At 42.0% G+C, this 19,086-nt stretch overlaps 1 protein-coding gene across 1 annotated transcript in view; it reads left to right on the forward strand.

The window, feature by feature from the left end:
• Cep97 (centrosomal protein 97) overlaps positions 1-17,298 on the forward strand; it is a 29,515-nt gene extending 12,217 nt beyond the window's left edge. Inside the window, exons 6-11 of the mRNA XM_059277728.1 lie at positions 93-259; positions 4,177-4,341; positions 5,110-5,234; positions 8,511-9,288; positions 12,695-12,770; positions 16,096-17,298. Of these exons, the coding sequence (XP_059133711.1) occupies positions 93-259; positions 4,177-4,341; positions 5,110-5,234; positions 8,511-9,288; positions 12,695-12,770; positions 16,096-16,788 (2,004 nt within the window). The 3' untranslated portion in view covers positions 16,789-17,298. The remainder of the gene's footprint in view (positions 1-92; positions 260-4,176; positions 4,342-5,109; positions 5,235-8,510; positions 9,289-12,694; positions 12,771-16,095) is intronic.
• The last annotated feature ends 1,788 nt before the right edge of the window (positions 17,299-19,086 follow it).

Genomic DNA, 19,086 nt, shown 5'->3' on the forward strand with positions numbered 1-19,086 from the left:
TTTCAAATGCTGCCAAAATTATGTAATCAGCGGAAACCCTGTGCTTGACACTGAACATTCATTTTGTTCAACAAAGATGTCTTTTGTTTTAGATCTCGTTTTTGGCCTCTTTAAGTGAATTGGAGCAGTTGTCAATCATGAACAATCCTTGTGTGATGGCCACACCGTCCATTCCAGGCTTTGACTATCGGCCGTACATTGTCAGCTGGTGCTTAAATCTCAGAGTATTAGATGGATATGTGATTTCTCAGAAGGAAAGGTGAATATGATTTACTTCTTAACATGGCATCAATCAAGAAATTTTTTTGAAAGATCATTTCTAATTTGCTACAGATTAATTGTTGAATTTTTTTTATTGTTTTTATGTATTTATTTTTGGTCTTTATAGACAGAGTTTCTCTGTGTAGCCCTGGCTGTCCTGGAACTTGCTGTGTAGACCAGGCTGGCCTTGAATTTACAGAGATCCACCTGCTTCACCCTCAGTGCTGGGACTAAAGGTGCAACTGGGGCCACGATCACCACCACCCAGTTTGTTGAATTTTTTTGTTTGTTTATTTGTTTTGTTTTTTCTTTCAAGACAGTGTTTACAAATTAAAATGCTGGTTATTTAGGATTATCCCTCCTTTCTTAGAAAAGACAGAAGATAAACATCAGGGCTGGGAGCCAGGTGTGGTGGCACATGCAAGTAATCCCAGCACTTGAGAAGCAGAGGTAGAAGAATTAGGTGGTCCTTGTCATCCTGGGATACATTGTTGGTTCTCGAACAGCCTGGGCTACAGAAGACCTCCCTCAGGGCTAGGGAATACAGCTCAGTTGGTCGAGTGCTTGCCAGCCATGTTTGAAGTCCTTGCTCTACAAGCATGAGGATCTGAGTCTGAATCCCAGAACCCATATAAAAAGCCAAGTAGAGCTTCTCGTACCTGTAACATCAGGTTGGGGGAGGGGCTGGCAGAAATAGGTGGGTTGCTGGCTAGCCATTGAAGAGCAAGCTTCCATTCCACTGTGAGATGGTTTCAAAGCCCTGGTTTTCTCATAAAATGGCCATGGTGGTACATTCCTGTGATTCCAGCGCTGCAGAGATGGAAGTAGGAGGGTCAGAAATTCAAATCATATTCAACCACAAAGCAACTATGTATGAAAAAAAGGGGTGGGGTGTGGGATGGAGAGATGTCCCAGTAGATATGAGCACTGACTGCTCTTCCTGGGTTCTAGTCCCTGCATCCACATGGTGGCTCACGCTAGCTGTAATTCTAGTTCTTGGGGATCCTGTACCTGCTTATGTCCTCCAGATGCATGTGGTACATAGATGTACATGCAGGCAAAAATACTTGTACACATAAAATAAAAAAAAATGAAAAAAATGTTAATATCAGCCCTATAGGTTGGAAGTAGTAAGTCTAAATGCCAAACTCACAACAGTCTATGTTCTAAAAGTTCTTTTGTTGATTGCTTGGAAATTGTAGCATTCTTTCCTAGAAACCACATTATGGATGTGGTATAAGATCTTGAGTTAATCCCACAAAAGTTTGCTAGCTATCGTATGTGTAAAAGAGGGTATTAATAGTATTTTCGAACCCAGTGGCCTTTTATGATGCCTCCAGGAAAATGTACATGGTGTTTTAATTTGGGACCTGAAGCAGACATAATATACTATTTGTTTCTTACCTTCTGATGCCTGTGAATCTATCCTTAGATACACGATGGTCTCTGCATCTTGGAGCTGGGAACCTGTCCCCGCCAAGATGGAGTCTTCTAGAGACTATTGCATGATCATTAGAGCCTTCAGTCAGAGTCTTCAGGAAAGTGTACTGTGGAGATAGAAGGGACTACGGATTATTCTCTTTAATATGCTTCCTTTCATTTTCTGCCCTCAGGAAATATGCATTCATGGACTCAGCACAGTTTTAGCCTTCACTTCCGAAAGTCCTTTTGGGAGGTTGTTCTCTTTCCCTCCTCCTTGGCTTCTGTCTGTCTGTTCCTGCTTCAGACTTCAGGCTTGGTGTCCCCCTACCTTCTGGCACTTCTGTTTCCACCTCTTGCTGTAGAATGCTGGGATTACAGATGCATACCACTGAATCTGGCTTTTTATGTGGGTTTCAGGGGTTGAACTTAGGTCATTAGATCTGAGTAACAAGTGCTTTTGCCTGCTTAGTCATCTTGCTGACCCTATAAATGCATTTTAAAAATGAAAATATGAGCCGGGTGGTGGTGGTACACACCTTTACTCCCAGCACTCGGGAAGCAGAGGCAGGCAGATCTCTGAGTTCGAGGCCAACCTGGTCTACAGAGCGAGATCCAGGACAGGCACCAAAACTACACAGAGAAACCCTGTCTTGAAAAGCCAAAAAGAAAGAAAAAAAAAAAGAAAGAAAATATGGTTTACAGGAGGCATATCTTATATTATGAGTGTAAATTTCTCTCTTTAGAGACAGTGTATTATGTAGCCAGGTTGTTCCTAAGGTCTCTGTATAGTCAAAGGATGATCTGATCGCTCTGCCTTCACCCACTCAGAGCCGGGATTCCAGGCCTGCTTCCATGCTGGCTTCACGTGGTCCTGGGACGGAATCCAGGTATTCATGCTAGGCCAGTGCTCTGCCTTCTGAACTCCACCCTAAGCCTGCTCTCATTTTCTAATGTCTTAAAACATCAAGCAAATTGGTAATCATAACACTTAGGAGGTAGAGGCAGAAAGGCCAGCTTCAGCTATATTGCAAGTTCAAGTTCAGCCCTGGCTACTTGAGACCTTGTCGCCAAAACAACAACAAAAATAAAACCACCAGTTTATTACAGTTGCGTACTCCATAGCTTGGCTATGCTGACCGGGTAGTTCTCAGACAATTTCCTGTGTATTTGGCATCTTCCTTTCTCCTGCATCACCTAAAAATTGGTGGTTGGTTATGACGATGTGATCAGATTCAGTTTGGAGATTTTTATCTATCTATCTATCTATCTATCTATCTATCTATCTATCTATCTATCTATCTATGAGATCTTTCTATATAGTCTGGGCTGTCCTGGAACTCACTATGTAGACCAGGCTGTCCTGGTCACAGATCTGCCTGCCTCTGTCTCCTGAGCACTGGGATTAAAGTTTTGCACCACCGTGCCCAGCTAGTTTTGAGGTTTTAAAGGAAGGACTACTTTGTAGATACTGTTGGATTGTACTCAGTGTCTGGATGTCTATTTTGTTATTAATAGCTATTAATGATCCATGCCTGAAACCATTCATTCATTAAAGGTTACAAAATGTTGCAATTCTATCATTTTTTATTAGTTACACTACTTGTGTGAACTAAGTATCTATTGACAAATTTTGTATAGGAAATAAAGAATTAGCAATCCCCACTATTTACCAGTTTAAAAAATGACCAATTAGGTATTTCCAAAAACTGCCATTAAGAGCTTATAGATTGCTTCTGTTTGACAAAGTAAATGGAGAGAATGTTCATTGCTTCTTTGAAAATAATTTAAAAATACTTGGACTCATTAGTATGAACAGTGCCTCTAATTATGAAAAAAAAATTAAAATATAAGACCAAGGGAAGTGAGTTAGGAATATGGGTTGAAAACCAGGATTTTATCACATGTTTGTAATCCTACTGCTGAAGAGATAAAGATGGGCAGATTGCTGGAGCTTGCTAGCCAGCCAGCCTAGGCAAACGGTGAGCTCCGAGAGTGACCTTGTCTCAAAATGAATGTGGAGAGCAGAAGAAGGTACTCAGCCTCAACCTCTGTCCTCTACTACACATGCACATGACTTTTCACGCACATGTGCACACTCAGGAACATATACTCCCTCCCTGCCCCCCCACCTGTCAAAATTAACTAAAAGTAAGCAAATAAGTAATTTAAAAAAATGATTTCTTTATTTTTATTTTATGTGCTTTGGTGTTTTGCCCACATGTATATCTGTGTGAGGGTGTCATATCCCCAGAACTGGAGTTGCACACAGTTGTGAGCCGCCACGTGGGTGCTGAGAATTGAACCCAGGTCCTATGGAAGAGCAGCCAGTGCTCCTAACTGCTGAGCCATCTCTCCAGCCCCAGTGATTTTTTTTTTTTTTTTTTTTTAATGAATCATGTAGTGGTAGTGTAAGGTGAATTCAAAAGGAAGATCACTGTCACTCAACACTGTATTTTGACCACCCCCTGCCATCACCTCTTCCTTGTTTCCCAGTTTGAAAGCCGAATGGCTCTATAGTCAAGGCAAGGGACGAGCATATCGGCCTGGCCAGCACATCCAGCTTGTGCAGTACCTGGCCACAGTCTGTCCTCTTATTTCTGCATTGGGTCTTCAAACTGCAGAGGATGCCAAACTAGAGAAGATTCTGAGCAAGCAGAGGTAAGCCTGTTTGTTTGTGGCCGCTGAAGGGTTTAGAAGTGAAGGTACCTTGGATTTCCCTGTGGCTGGAGGGCACACATCTGGACACTCTCGCCTTCCGTCATTGCAGAGAAGCCGAGTTACACGGTGTGGCTTGTTGCCTGGCAGTTGCTCTGCTAATCAGTTCTTGGTGGGAGAACCAATCCGGACGATAACAGAAGAATGGGAGATTTGTCAATGTGAAGTTATAACCCAGTGGTAGATTTGCTTTACCTGAGTTTGAGCCACAACACCTCGAGAAAAGTACTTGGCCTTTTACTATAGGTGCCTCATGTAGCATGTTATGTGCCAATATTAACAAGCATGGCCAGAGTGTTTAGTAGTCACTTCTGTTGTCAGAGAGCCTGTCTTTCAGTGTTTTTGCATATGACATTGTGTTTGTATAAGGTCATGTGGACAAGTAATTGTATAGATTGAGACAGGGTCTCATGTAAACTAGACTGGCCTTCGACTCATTATGTGGAGAGGGTGACTTTGAACTACTGATTCTGTTGCCTCTGCCTCCACAGTGTGGTTTATAGGCATGTGCTGCCATCCCTGTCTGTATCTAACAATTTAAAAACCCTTAACTTCTTTTACACAATGCATTCAACAGAGACTATAGTTTGCCAGTGGCTGAAGACACCCTTGCTAACTTGTCAAGTTTCTGTCTTAGCATATGAATCAAGAAGGCAGGAGAACATCCCTTCTTAGTTTGTGTAGATGATGGCAGATAATATTGGTTTCTAGGTTTCACCAGAGGCAGCTGATGAACCAAAGCCAAAATGAAGACTTGTCTCCTCTTGCTCCTATTGAACCAAGGGCGCCCCTTACACCTGAGTGTTCAAGCCCTGTTCAAGATTTCCAGGAAAGTGGTAAGGAAGTCATTTATACCCAGTGCCTGAGAAACGCTTGCTCTTTTTTCTTTTCAGCTCCTTGGACTTACTGGGTCATATACAGTTTGTTTCAGACAGGGTCTCTCCACGTAGCTCTGACTGGCCTGCAACTCACCATATAGCTCCCAGGTGGTTTTGAGCTTGCTTCAAATCCTCCTGACTTGCTTTCTCTTTTTTTTTTTTTAATATTTACTTTATGTATGTGTGTGTTTGTTCTGCTTCTTCTTGGGATCGTTGGCTGCATTGGTCCATGAGGATGGAGGGAGCAGAAACAGGGAACAGGGTTTGGATGGCTGTGGGTCTGATGGAGACAGCCCTCTGGGATGACTTCAGTGACTCAGTTCAGCTTTATTCCAGAGTATAGGGAATATAGGATTGGGAAGCCTGGGGACAAACCCAAAGCTATGTGGCATGCTCCTATCACAAGGCTGGGTTAGTGGCAGCGCGGTTCTATGCAAATAGCTAGAGCATGTTACATAATTTCCGTGTGGTCCACGGGGGAAGAGCATTTGCAGGGAACTATGTCGAGGGTCAGACTTGAGATAAGTCAGGCATTCGGACCTAGAAACATCTTCCAAATAAAGGCAGGTAGAGAGCAGGAAGTCTCACTGGGGGGAGGGAGTCCTCTGTGTTGCCAGTTTTGAGAAAGCTGCCAGGCTATAGTAGACTGCAACTTCTGACCAGCCCAGCCTACCAACCTGTGTGAGAATGTATGTGTATTGTATGAATGTAGGAGTCTGGAGGTGAGAAGAGGGCATCTGATCCCCTGGAACTGCAGTCACAACAATTGTGAACTATCATATGGGTGCTGGGAACTGAACCCTGGGCCCTCTGCAAGAGCAGCAAGGGCTCTTAACCACTGAGTCATCTCTCCAGCCCCTCTCTTCCTCTTGAATGCTGAGATTTAGTAGACGTGTGCCACTAAACCTAGCCGAAAAGTGTGTATTTTTGTAACATTTTATCACTTTAACTTTAGTGGTCATTTGAATCTGATTTGTAGATACATGTATGTGTATGCATGTGTGAGTACATATATTTGTATATTTTATATATGTACACATATTCCATATATGTGCATACAGATATGTGTATGTGCACATTATAATTATATTTCTAATTAAAATTTTAAAAAAGATTTATTTATTTATGTATTTTGTGTATATGAGTGTTTTGTCTACATGTATTCTTGCACACCAGAAGATGGCATTGGATTTCATTATAGACAGTTGTGAGCTGCTATGTGGTTGCTGGGAATTGAACTCAGGTCCTCTGGAAGAGCAGCCAGTGCTCTTAACTACTGAGCCATCTCTCCAGCTACTCTAATTAAATTGTTATTTAATTTTATTTTTTATTGCATGTATGGTGTATAGGTGGGTGTATGTGCCATGGTGAATATGTGGAAGTCAGGGGATACCTCTGCAGAGTTGGTTTTCTTCTTATACCTTTACGTGGCCTTAGGTGATTGAACTCAGGTCACCAGGCTTATGCAGCAAGGTCCTTCACTCTTTGAGCCATCTTGCTGGTCCCCATGTTTCTATTTGTGTGTGTGTGTGTGTGTGAGTGTGCGTGTGCGTGTGCGTGTGTGTGTGTGTGTGTGTGTGTGTGTGTGTGTGTGTGTTCCTGGGGATTGTACCTAGGGCCTCAGGCATGCGAGACAAGTGTTCTACTGTTGAGCTATAGCTATAGCCCTAGCCCCATGTTTCTTTCTTTCTTTCTTCTTTTTTTAATAATTTGTTTTCTGTTCATTGGTGTATTTTGCCTGCATGTATGTCTGTGCGAGGGTGTCAGAAGCCCAGGAACTGGAGTTACAGACAGGTATGAGTTGCCATGTGGGTGCTGGGAATTGAACCCAAGGCCTCTGAAAGAGGAGCCAGTGCTCTTAACTGTTGAGCCATCTCTCCAGCCCCCTAGCTCCATATTTCTAATTTTTAAAACTATTTCTCGTGGGGCTGGAGAGATAGCTCAGTAGTTAAAAGTGCCTCCTAGTCTTCCAGAGGACCAGAGTTCAGTTCCTAAGAACCCACATCAGGCAGCTCACAACCAAATGTAACTTTAGTTCTGAGGGATCCGATACTTTCTTCTGGGCTCCATGGACACAGACATACACACATTAAAAGGAAAAAAAGCACTTTGTGGACATCATCTTTGTATAGACTTAGTAATGTTGGCCTTGACCTCACAGAAGCTCTTGTGTTTTAGCCTCCCAAATGCTGGGATTTTAGACGTGAGCCACCACTCCTATTTTAATAAATCATTTTCCTTTTTTAAAAAAAATCTGAAATTCTTTTTTAACTTAAAAAATCCATTTAATTTAATTCTCCTTTTTTTTTTTTTTTTTTGTTTTTTTGTTTTTTTGTTTTTTCGAGACAGGGTTTCTCTGTGTAGCTTTGCGCCTTTCCTGGAACTCGCTTTGGAGACCAGGCTGGCCTCGAACTCACAGAGATCCGCCTGGCTCTGCCTCCTGAGTGCTGGGATTAAAGGCATGTGCCACCACCGCTCCCATTTAATTTTTTTTTTTTTTTTTTGGTTTTTCGAGACAGGATTTCTCTGTGTAGCTTTGTGCCTTTCCTGGGACTCACTTGGTAGTCCAGGCTGGCCTCGAACTCACAGAGATCCGCCTGGCTCTGCCTCCCGAGTGCTGGGATTAAAGGCGTGTGCCACCACCGCCCGGCCCCATTTAATTTTTTTATGTATATGTGTGTTTTGTCTGTTTGTATGCCTGTGTCTATACGAATCTCTTGTGCCTGCAGAGGCCAGAAGAGGGAGCAGGAGCGCCTGGAAATGGAATTACAGACATTGTGAGCCTCTATGCGAGTGCTGGGAATCAAACTCAGGTCCTGTGTAAGAGCAGCCAGTGCTTTTAACCACTGAGCCATCTCTCCAACACCAAGAAATTCATTTTCTTAAAAATGTTCAGTTTGACATTTTAGTCATGTTGGAGGCAACCATTTTATTGTACTTTACTATATTTTAGGGATTAAATAAACAACTGAGGGATTAGGGAGATGGCTCAGTGGATAAGGCTTGATGTGCAGCCTGCCAACCCGAGTTCAATCCCTCAAACCCACATGGTGGAAGGAGAAAACTGACTTCTACAAGTTGTTCTTTGACCTCTGCATGCAAACTATGGCATGCATGCGTGCATACACACACAGAGAGATTACATAAATAAATGTAAAAAATGTTTTATGTATACAATTAAGAAGGCTCTTCAAATACTTGCTGATTTAAATGATCCTCTCTTGGTTCCTCTAGAACCTGTTCTCCAAATCAATTCTTGGGTTGGGGTAAGCAGTAATGATGATCAGTTATATGCTGTTAAGAATAACTTCCCAGCCTCTGCACACACTGCAAGATATTCTCGGAATGACCTTCATCTGGAAGACATACAGACGGATGAGGACAAGCTAAACTGTAGTCTGCTCTCCTCAGAGTCCACTTTTATGCCAGTTGCATCAGGACTATCTCCAGTATCACCCACTGTTGAGCTGAGGCTGCAGGGCATTAACCTGGGCCTAGAAGATGATGATGGGGTTGCAGATGAATCCATGAAAAGGCTGGAAAACCAGGACTTGGATAAGGACAGGGAAAAGCCTTTATGGGATACAAGTGAGAGTTCTGTTCAGATGCTGAAAAGTAAGATGAGCACAGACGTGAACGAGAAAGCTGGGCTGGTACCTTGTCCCACGTCAGCCATCATCAATGCTATCTTGAAGGAGGATAGCCATGGTCTTACATCTTTTCCGGAGTCAGATGGACACAGTGTGTCCCACATAGAACCAAATGGTGAAGAAACCATGTCTCCTACCGCTTCAGAGAAATTTCCCTCCAGGATTTTTCCCCAGAGACCTGTTGCTTTGGGACAAGATAAAGTCACCCTTCAGAAACTGAATGCAGCTGCCACCAAGCTGCAGGCCTGTTGGCGGGGCTTTTATACCAGGAACTACAATCCACAAGCCAAAGGGGTACGTTATGAAATCCGGCTGCGCAGAATGCAGGAGCACATTGTCTGCCTGACCGATGAAGTAAGGAGGTAGGTTGGAAACTGTGCTGTCTGTTGCCTTGGGGTGTCAGGTTCTGAAGTTGTTTGTTTTAGAACTCTGCTGCTGGGATCATGACACTACTGTTGGTGTGCTCATCTCCAGTTGATAGACTGGAAGCGTCTTGAGAGTACAAATGGACACATGCATCTCCATTCTCAGCATAGCAATTGGTGTGTACCAACACAGATGTAGTATCACAAAAGATGTTGAGTGGTTGTGAACTACATAGGCATCTATGATTCTCAACAAAGAAGCAGATACTGTAGAAAAACTGGATAAGGAGGAAGAGACAGTCCACATAGAGCCAACTAGGTGACAATAAGAGCTAGAGAAAAATATCAGGGATTCCCAAGGGACTAAAATTGTGGGGTGAAGGTAGGAATTATTCCTCAGTTCCAGGGCATACACGTTTGGCTGACTGCCAACCTATGACAATTAGGAGTTCATTAATATTGGAGCTAATGGTGTTTATTAGTACTGTAGGTGGCTTAGGAGGAAGTAGCAAAGGAACCTGAGAGGGAATAGCCAAGAGAGTGTATTACATTCAGTTCCAATGGGGCACAGTGTTCCAGGAGAAGTGAGAGTAGAGAAGGGTAGAGAAGTGATGCTAGATTTAGCCATTGGTTGTAATTGGTGACCGTCAAGACTGTCCTCAGGTTCCGTGATTTGCTAAATGGACTTAGAGAACTCAGGAACTGATCTGATTGTGGTTGCTGTTTATTATAGCAGATGCATGCAGATTAAAATAGGGAAAATCACACAGGACAGATCAGGTGCAGGCTTCTAGAGGTCCTCTCCCAGTTAACTCATAGAGGTCCAGGGCTTGCTTCCCATCGCTGGGATGTGTGATGACACATACAAGTAATGCCAACCAGAGGAGCTTTCCTGAACATTCCGGCCATGGTTTCTATTGGGATCAGTTATTTAGGCATTCAGTGCTCACGTGAGTGACTTTTCTTACATTTCTCATCCCCTAGAGGTAAACTGGTACAGTGTCCGAGGGTCCCAGGGGAACAACATGGGGTTTTACTAGGAGTCACATTGGCATAAACTCTAGTGCAACTCAGTACCTCAGGTTTACAAAGATAGTCTCTTCAGGTAAATATTTCAAGGGCTTGGAGGTTGCCTTCCTTCCTGTCCTGTATTCGGAACATGCAGGGTACGAACATCTGTGATTTCAGTTTTGATGGGCTAACCCTTCACTGCACAGTGAGTTTCCTAAGAGTGATTTTAGCGGTGTGGAGATAAAAGCCAGTTTGAGGTGGATTGAATAATGAATAAAAAATAAAGAGCTTAAAGAAGGAGTGGCACCAGTTCTCTGGGAATGTTATTTTCATGAGGAAAAGAGAGTAGGTAGTTGCTGGTAGGGAGTGTGTAGGTAAAGATTCCTAATGTGTGGGTTCCAGGAATTGAACGCATAGCTTCAGGCTTGTCAACAGGCACCTTCTCCCACTGAGGCATCTTCCTAATCCTTGGAATAAGTTTTAAAAGTGGTGTAGCTAAAATGCTTGGAGTAGAGTGAGATTATGACGGTAGATTCCCGGGGTTCGTTATTCTTAGGTAGAGCATCTACTTGAATGTTGAGCCTTCAAAACAAAAGTGACAGGAATGGGGCGCAGAGAGAGACTGGTGCGGAGGGGGAGAATTTATCAGGATAGCAGGCGTGCTTAGAAGAATGTCTTAGGGTTTCTATTGCCTTGCTGAAACACCATGGCCAAAAGCGACGTGGAGAGGAAAAGGTTTATTATAGCTTATAACTCTCTGGTCACACTCCATCACTGAGGGAAATAAGTGCAGGAACTCAAAGCAGGAACCTTGAGGCAGGAACTGAAGCCAACACTATGGAGGAACACTGCTTACTGGCTTGCTCCTCATGGCTTGCTCAGCTTCCTCAGCTTGCTTACTTGTTTGTTTGCTTGCTTCCTTGCTTCCTGCCTGCCTGCCTTCCCTCCCTCTCTCTCTTCCTTCTCTATCTCCCTTTCTTTCTCCCTCCTTTCCTTCCTGCCTGTCTTCCTTCCTTCCTTTCTTTTTATTGAAAATAGATTTTTTTCATATAATATATTCTGATCATGGTTTCCCCTGTCTCATCTCTATCTCATGGAGTGGGCCTTCAATCCAATCAGAGAGTTGATTACTCCCACAACATTTGTGTGACTATTGCACCAATATATCATGTATCAGCTTGCTTTCTTATACAACCCAGGACCACTTGCCCAGGGTTTGCATCTCCCACAGTGGGCTGGGATCTCCCATATTAATCATTAATCAAGAAAATTCCCCATAGATTGGCCTGTAGGCCAATCTTATGGGGGCATTTTTTTTTTCAATTGAAATTTCTCTTCCCAGATATTTCTGGGTTTGTGTCAAGTTGCAGAAGAATTCCACCAGGACAAGGAGTTAGATAAAGAATCACTTGAAAACAGCAGTGAGAAGCAGCTTGATGACGTTGTATAAAAGAAGAAAAAGGCTTCTAACAGAGAGAACTACATTGCTTGCACAAATGTGTCTGTTTTGGCTAAGGAAAAGTTCAGAGAAAGGAAGCCTGTAAGAGAGTTTGCTGCTTAAAATTCAGGAGTGCCAGATGGCACAGAAGGATATCTTAGAGAGTCTAGAGAAAGTGGATAACCATGTTGGAAGTTCTAAAAAGGGATGAGGTATAGCTCAGGTGTAGAGTCTTTGTCTAGCGGGTACAAGGCCCTGGATTCTCTGTCCAGTACTGCAAAGATTAAAAACAAACATAAAACAAACTTCAGGACAAAGTGGGGGTGATATTCCAAGTGTAATGGACAACTAAGGAAGGCTCTGCTTTGGAATAGGCCTAAGAATTGAGGTGGCATCAGTAATCTCAGGAAAGACTGAGGTATGAGAGCAAGTGGTAGATGGGAGAATCTGTGATACTAGGGAGAATCAGGAATGGGGCAAGCAGGAAAGTGATTCTGATAGGGTTAGTTCTGCTAATGTCTTAGGAGAAAGTTGTTCGTCTGTGATCCTGAGTATGTAAGCGTGATTGTTAACTTTTGGAAGCTTTGAATAACTAGCCTTTCTAGGCCCATATCATCTTGTGTTTGCCTGGGAGGCTGAAGGGCAGATAAAGAGATATTTAATACATAAGCATATGTACACACACTCACACTCATACAAACATGCCCCCGTTGGTAGTACTTTGTAGATTGAACATGTAAATTTCAGTTTCAGATACATCTTATTTGGCTTCTGTCTTGAAGCATATTCATCTTGAACTATGCTTGAGGCATTTTAAATAAGGTCAGAGCTTACATATTCTAACAGTGGAAGCAGTAACTGTTAGGTTATTAATCTCTTTCTAATGCATTTGCTTAGTAGTTGTAACAGGAAGCATTCTTCCATATGTCAACATGATCTTTTGAATCATTGTAGATTAAGAAAAGAAAGAGATGAAGAACGCGTGAAAACTTTTGTACAAGAAGAAGCTGTCAGATTCCTTTGGAACGAGGTAAACCCCCATTGCTGATTCCTCTAGTATATGTGAACACAGAAAATTTCTAGTGAGAATAAATTTTTTTTTTTTCAAGACAAGGTTTCTTTGTGTAGCCTTGACTGTCCTGGAACTTGTTCCATAGATCAGGCTGGCTTCAAACTCACAGAGATCCGCCTGCCTCTGTCTCCCGAGTGCTGGGATTAAAGGCGTGTGCCATCACTGCCTGGCCCAAAATCATTTTAAGCTTTAGGTTTTATTATTACTGTAAAACTTTAAAATATTATAGCATTATTAATACTGGAATAAAAAACTTCCTAATAATAATTTCTTAGAAATATCTTTTTTCTTAGAAATATCTTAACAAATAAGTTGTTGTAGTTATATAAACCTACATATTAAGATAATTAAATTTTTTTTTTTTTTTTTTTTTTTTTTTTGGTTTTTCGAGACAGGGTTTCTCTGTGTAGCTTTGCGCCTTTCCTGGAACTCGCTTTGGAGACCAGGCTGGCCTCGAACTCACAGAGATCCGCCTGGCTCTGCCTCCCGAGTGCTGGGATTAAAGGCGTGCGCCACCACCACCCGGCGATAATTAATTTTTAAAATTTTTTTTTTATTTACTATTAGTAGGAAACTGGTTAAATAAATTATAAAAATGACAGCACTATAGAATAGTATGGGACAATTAAAAAGGATAAAGTAGTAATATGGACTGACCTAGAAAGATCTCCAGAATAATACTAATAACAGTAAGAGATGGAGCTTAGCATCCACTTGGTTTTAAAAGCTCTCTGAGGGCCAGTGAACTAGTTCACTGAGTGAAGGTGCACGTCATCAATATTGACAACCTGAGTTTGGTCCTTGGGACCACATGATGGAAGGCAAGAACAAACTCTTGCAAGTTGTCCTCTAACTTCCATAAGCATGTGTGTTTATCCATAAATTAAAACATTATATTAAAAGTATAAGTATATGAGAATACATAGAAAACATTCTGAAAAGATGGACTTTAAACCACTATCAGGAAGTACTTGATGACACAGGGCTGTGTAGTGAGAACCTATCACAAAAGACAGACAGGAAGTTACCTTGAAGAGTAGTCAAATGAAACTAAAAATCCCATATATGCCTTTCTTCTCTCCCTAGGTATCTATTTTATTTTACTTTTGAGATAAGTTCTCATGTGGTCCAGGCTAGCCATATACACACTATAGCTGAGGATGACCTTGAACTCCTGATCCTCCTGCCTACACCTCACAAGTGGTTACAAGTGTGCACCATTACAACTGACTCATGTACTAATGGGGCTTGAAACCAGGGCCTCATACATGCTAGGCAAGCACTATACCAACTGAACTACTCTATATTGCTTGCAGCTGAAAAAAAGATTTATGTGTATCAGTGTTTTGCCTGCATGTATGTATGTGCTCTATGTATATGCTGCTGTGGCTTTTGTACACTGTAAAGATTTGTCACTTGAATTGCTTTAATAAAATGCTGATTGGCCAGTAGCCAGGCAGGAAGTATAAGTGGGGTGAGTGTGGGAGCCCATTCTCGGGTTCCTCGTGGCTTTACCCAGCAGGTCCTCATAGAGGATGATTAGACCACGGGCCTGAGTGCAGGTGTCTGAGATGGTCTGCACTTGACTGTGCTGGGGGAGGAGGTCTTTTGCTCCACCCCTTGGTGTCTCTATAAAAACCCTGGGGCAGAGACAGTTGGGCCCGTTGGAATAGGTTCCAGGCCCTCTCGAGGCTATCCTTTATTTTCTATCTGTTTATCTCCGCGATATTCTCCGCAATAAATCCTTCTATCTAATATTTCCTGCTGCTCGCACTCAAGAAAACTCTGGGGAACTGTGGGGGTGGTTGGGTAAACGCCCCACAGGTGAGCAGACTAGGAGAATTCTGGGAAGAGGAAGGGCTGAGTGAGGAGAAGCCAGCCAGCCACCCAAGGTAAGATGCTAGCAGACCAGTAACGCCAGGAATACATGGCAATACATAGATGAATAGAAATGGGTTAATTTAAGTTGTAAGAGCTAGTTAGTAATAAGTCTGAGCTACTGGCCAAGCATTTATAAGTAACATTAAGCCTCCAAGTCAATCATTTGGGAAATGGCTGCTGGATCTTTGGGAACAGGCAGGCAGGAGAGAAACTACATGTAATGCCCAATGTAGGGCTCCATGTGAACCGAGAGCCCACAGAGTTACATATATATATATATATCTCAATTTATTAAGGGGTGCAGTGGGGAAACAGAGTCACTAATACAGAACAAGGAAGATACCACCACTGCCAATCCTGCTGGTCCAGGTGTTGCTGTTCTGTCCTTCTGCCCTGGATGAGAAGGGGACCAACCACAGGCTGCTTCATGAAGCTTGACTTGGTCTTGACCACCCAAGAGAGAACAAGCACATCCCTACTTCAGTTTTAACCAGCCACATACCCAGAAATTGCCATGCCTATTGGGCCAGATAACCCAAATGTCATTGACTGGATGGACGGGACAAATCCCACAACAGTATACAGTGCCCTTAGGGCCACAAGTGGGTAGTGGAACCCTAGGACCTGGACTTACAGATGGTTGTGATCTGCTGTGTGTGTGCTGGGAACTGAATTCTGGTCTCCTGAAAGAGTAGCAAATGTTCTTAACTGCTGAGCCATCTCTGCCAACCTTTGCTTGCAATTATTTTTTTGTTTCTTGAGACAGAGTTTCTCTGTGTAACAGCTCTGACTGTCCTGGAGCATGTTTTGTAGATCAGGCTGACCTCAAACTCACAGAGATCCACTTGCCTCTGCCTCCTGAGTGCTGGGATTAAAGGCGTGTGCCACCACCACCCAGCATAATTTTTATAGTAAGAATTTGAAATTATTTTTATATCTTAAGATATAAAAGATCATGTTGTCAAGAACTTGGGAATATTTTTAGTCATTTTAGAAAGTTATAAATACTAGATTTTTAAAATAATTGGAAATCCTATGTCTGCATGTCTATCTAGAGGCTCCACTTACACCCTCAGGTGCTAGTCGGCCTTCTTGACTAGGTGTCAGTCAGTGTTTTGTACACTGTTGACCCTTTAGTTAGGGAGAGAAGATGCTATTGTATTTCCCATTGTTTCCTCAGTGGAACAAGAGAATTGCTTTGGCGTTGGCGTCTGCTGGAGATTGCCCTCTGCTACCAAGGACACTAAGCACTGTGCATGCCTGGTTAGTCTGGGAGTCCCATGCAGAGGACAGGGAAGTCATGAATGAAGACACTTGCATGACTTCTGAAAAAACAAAGCTCAGGACAGTTTAAAAGTCAAAATTTTTATCTTATAATAGAACTGTGCCTTCTGGTTTACAGGTCAGATCTCTACAAGCTTGGCAACAGACAGTGGAACAGCGTCTAGTTTCCTGGCATACTGATGTTCCTCCTATATCAAGTACTCTGGTGTCACCCAATCCTCCATTGTTTCCACAACATCAGGACCCCTCTTCTGGTCAGAATTCTGATTGGTTCATTGCTGAGGATGAAGCTCCTCAAGAGAAATCTGTACCAGAATTTCCAGACTCTGGTTTTCATTCCTCCCTAACAGAACAAGTTCACTGTTTGAAGGATTCTTTGGATTTTGAAAGAAGTTCCATAGAAAGCACCGAAAGCTCCATGTTGGGGAATTCCACGGACACAGTAAAATATGGCAGAGACCCCAATTTAGAGGCCAGGACTGAGGAGCACAGTGACTGTAGTAAGGAAGGCTCAAGCCTCGAGCAGGATAACGCCCTGCTCGAACAGTATTTAACTTCAGTCCAGCAGCTAGACGATGCTGATGGGAGCATAGGTTCTGAGGATGTGGCAGGAGACAGTGAGTGCCACGCAGCTTCTTCTCTGGAGGGCTTAGGTGCCTCGTCTCAGAGTGAAGCTCACAGAGCATCTCCCACTTTACAGGATGAGATTAGCCAGACACCAGAGAACTGTAAGTTAAATGCAGACGGTCAAGGGCAGCAGCCGGAATGTGATGCTGCATTTCAGGTGGTGCAGGTGGGTGTCACTGTGTGACCTGTCGGATTTAACTGGGGAGCAGAAATCCACTTGGGTTTTCCTAATGTTTTCAGTTGCTTCTTTCTTTTGCTTGGGAACAGTCCTTCCCCCATTTTGTTGTTGTTTATATAAAACTTGTATTCTTGTCCCATATTTTTCAGATTTGAGACATGAGCTAAGTCTTCATTTTGATTGTATTAATGTACTAAAAATATTGATATTAAAAGGCATATGCACTTCATTTCTTAATAATTACACAATAATGTTTCTTTTACATACTTCCTTTCAAATACAGTTTCTTGAAGTAGTTTTGGCAATTTAAATAGGAGAATTTGGTCCTTAATTACACAGTAAGGAGTATAATATGTAAGGCATGACTAGGATGAGGATTATGAACAACTGAAATTTGCTGGACAGTCTCCTTGGACTGAAAATATGTTTTTTTCCCTCTGAGTTAAGGAAAGCCTTCTTATATATATAAGAAAATTTAGGGAGAATAATGTTTATAGGAGAGAGAGAGAGAGAGAGAGAGAGAGAGAGAGAGAGAGAGAGAGAGAGAGAGAGAGAGAGTATGTGTATGTGTGTGTGTGTGTGTGTGTGCTGGTAGTTAAAGCCAGAACCCCAAGAATGCTAAGCGTGTGCTCTGCCACTCAACTGTCTGTAACCATCAGACTATAAGATTTTTAAGTGGAGTGATTAAATTGCCTCATGACAAACTTTAGCTAATTTGTGGATCAGTTTTTGAAGTAAAGTATTCCAGATAGGATTAAAATCAAGCTTACTTGGGCAAGAATATTTCTCTTTGATATGGAGGAAGGAGACTGGAAGCTCGTTCACTTGGAATAATGCTGCTCAAATGTCTAACTTTTCATTCTGTGCTTTTTTAGCCTACTGACATATATGTGCCAATATTTTGGTAAGAAATATATTGTAAGAAATCAATATGCATTCATCATTGTGTTCTTGCTTTTATTTCTATATGTATTTCACCTGAAGGGCCAAAGTTGTTTATTTCACTGTGTGTGTGTGTGTGTGTGTGTGTGTGTGTGTGAGAGAGAGAGAGAGAGAGAGAGAGAGAGAGAGAGAGAGAGAGAGAGAGATGAGAGAGGAGAGAGAGAGTGAGACTGGGGACCAGAGCTAGGGCCCTGTGCATGCTAGGTAAGTACTGTATCACTGAGCTGTGTCTCAGTTCTTACTTCACTCTTGACCTTTGTCGCATAGTGAAGAACATTTAAAATCCTGCTACTGATAGATTGGGAAAGGATTTTAAAAAGGATTTTTTAATCTAATCTCTGAAGAGTGCCACATTTGAAAGACAATTTAATTGTGGTTAAGAAAAATACTAACCAGACTGGGCCTGGTGGTGCACTCCTTTGATCCCAGCACTTGGGAGGCAGAGGCAGGTGGATCTCAGTGAGTTCAAGGACAACCTGGTCTACATAGTGAGTTCCAGATCAGCCAGGGCTGCATGTGAGACCCTGTCTCAAAACAAACAAAAGACCCAATAACAAAACAATAAAAACAGCAACAATTAAAAAAAAAAAAAGAAAGAAAAAGAAACCTAAAAAAGAATATATCTGTGTCTTCAGAAATAATAATAATGTGTTTGAGTGTTGAAGGTACATCTGTAAATCAAAGATGACATTGGGGAGCTTGGCTTGGCATTTTATCTTTTAGAATGTTCTGATATCATTAAGGAGCACAACACAGATCTGGTTTTTCTAACTGCCTACAAGCAACTGTTTAAATTCTGGCAATGCTTCTGTTCTCTAAACTTAGGGGCTAAATATCATCAATTATTCTGTTATAGTCATTAGAGCCCTTAACTGAGAGTATATAAAAACAAAAATTATGGTCCTTCCAAAATAAAGTGGAGGACCACATGGTATTTTTTGCTGACAGGAACATTTCTATATTATGGTGAGATGTACTTCCATAGTTTATAAATATGTAGCACTCAGGTTGAGAAGGCTTGCATTTCATTCTCAGAAATCCAGAATCCCTTGAAAAGGATGTTTTCTGTGTTTTATAAACAGAACAACAAATAGTCTTGTCTTCAAAATATTTTCTCAAATATAGTGTTTGTAACATTTGAATGCATGGTGGATAAAAACTGAAAATTTAACTCTGATTAATAATAATATCATTATTATAATAATAATTGCTTTTTATAATTTTGCATTTCTTTTAAAAAATTTAACTAGTGTGTGTGTGAGTCTTTGTGTGTGTATGTGAGTGTGTGTGTGAAAGTGTGTGTGTATATGTGACAGTGTTTGTGTATGTGTAGAGAGTATGTTTGTGAGAGGTGTATGTGTG

Source organism: Peromyscus eremicus, chromosome 12 (assembly GCF_949786415.1).
Source record: "Peromyscus eremicus chromosome 12, PerEre_H2_v1, whole genome shotgun sequence".
NCBI lineage: Eukaryota > Metazoa > Chordata > Mammalia > Rodentia > Cricetidae > Peromyscus > Peromyscus eremicus.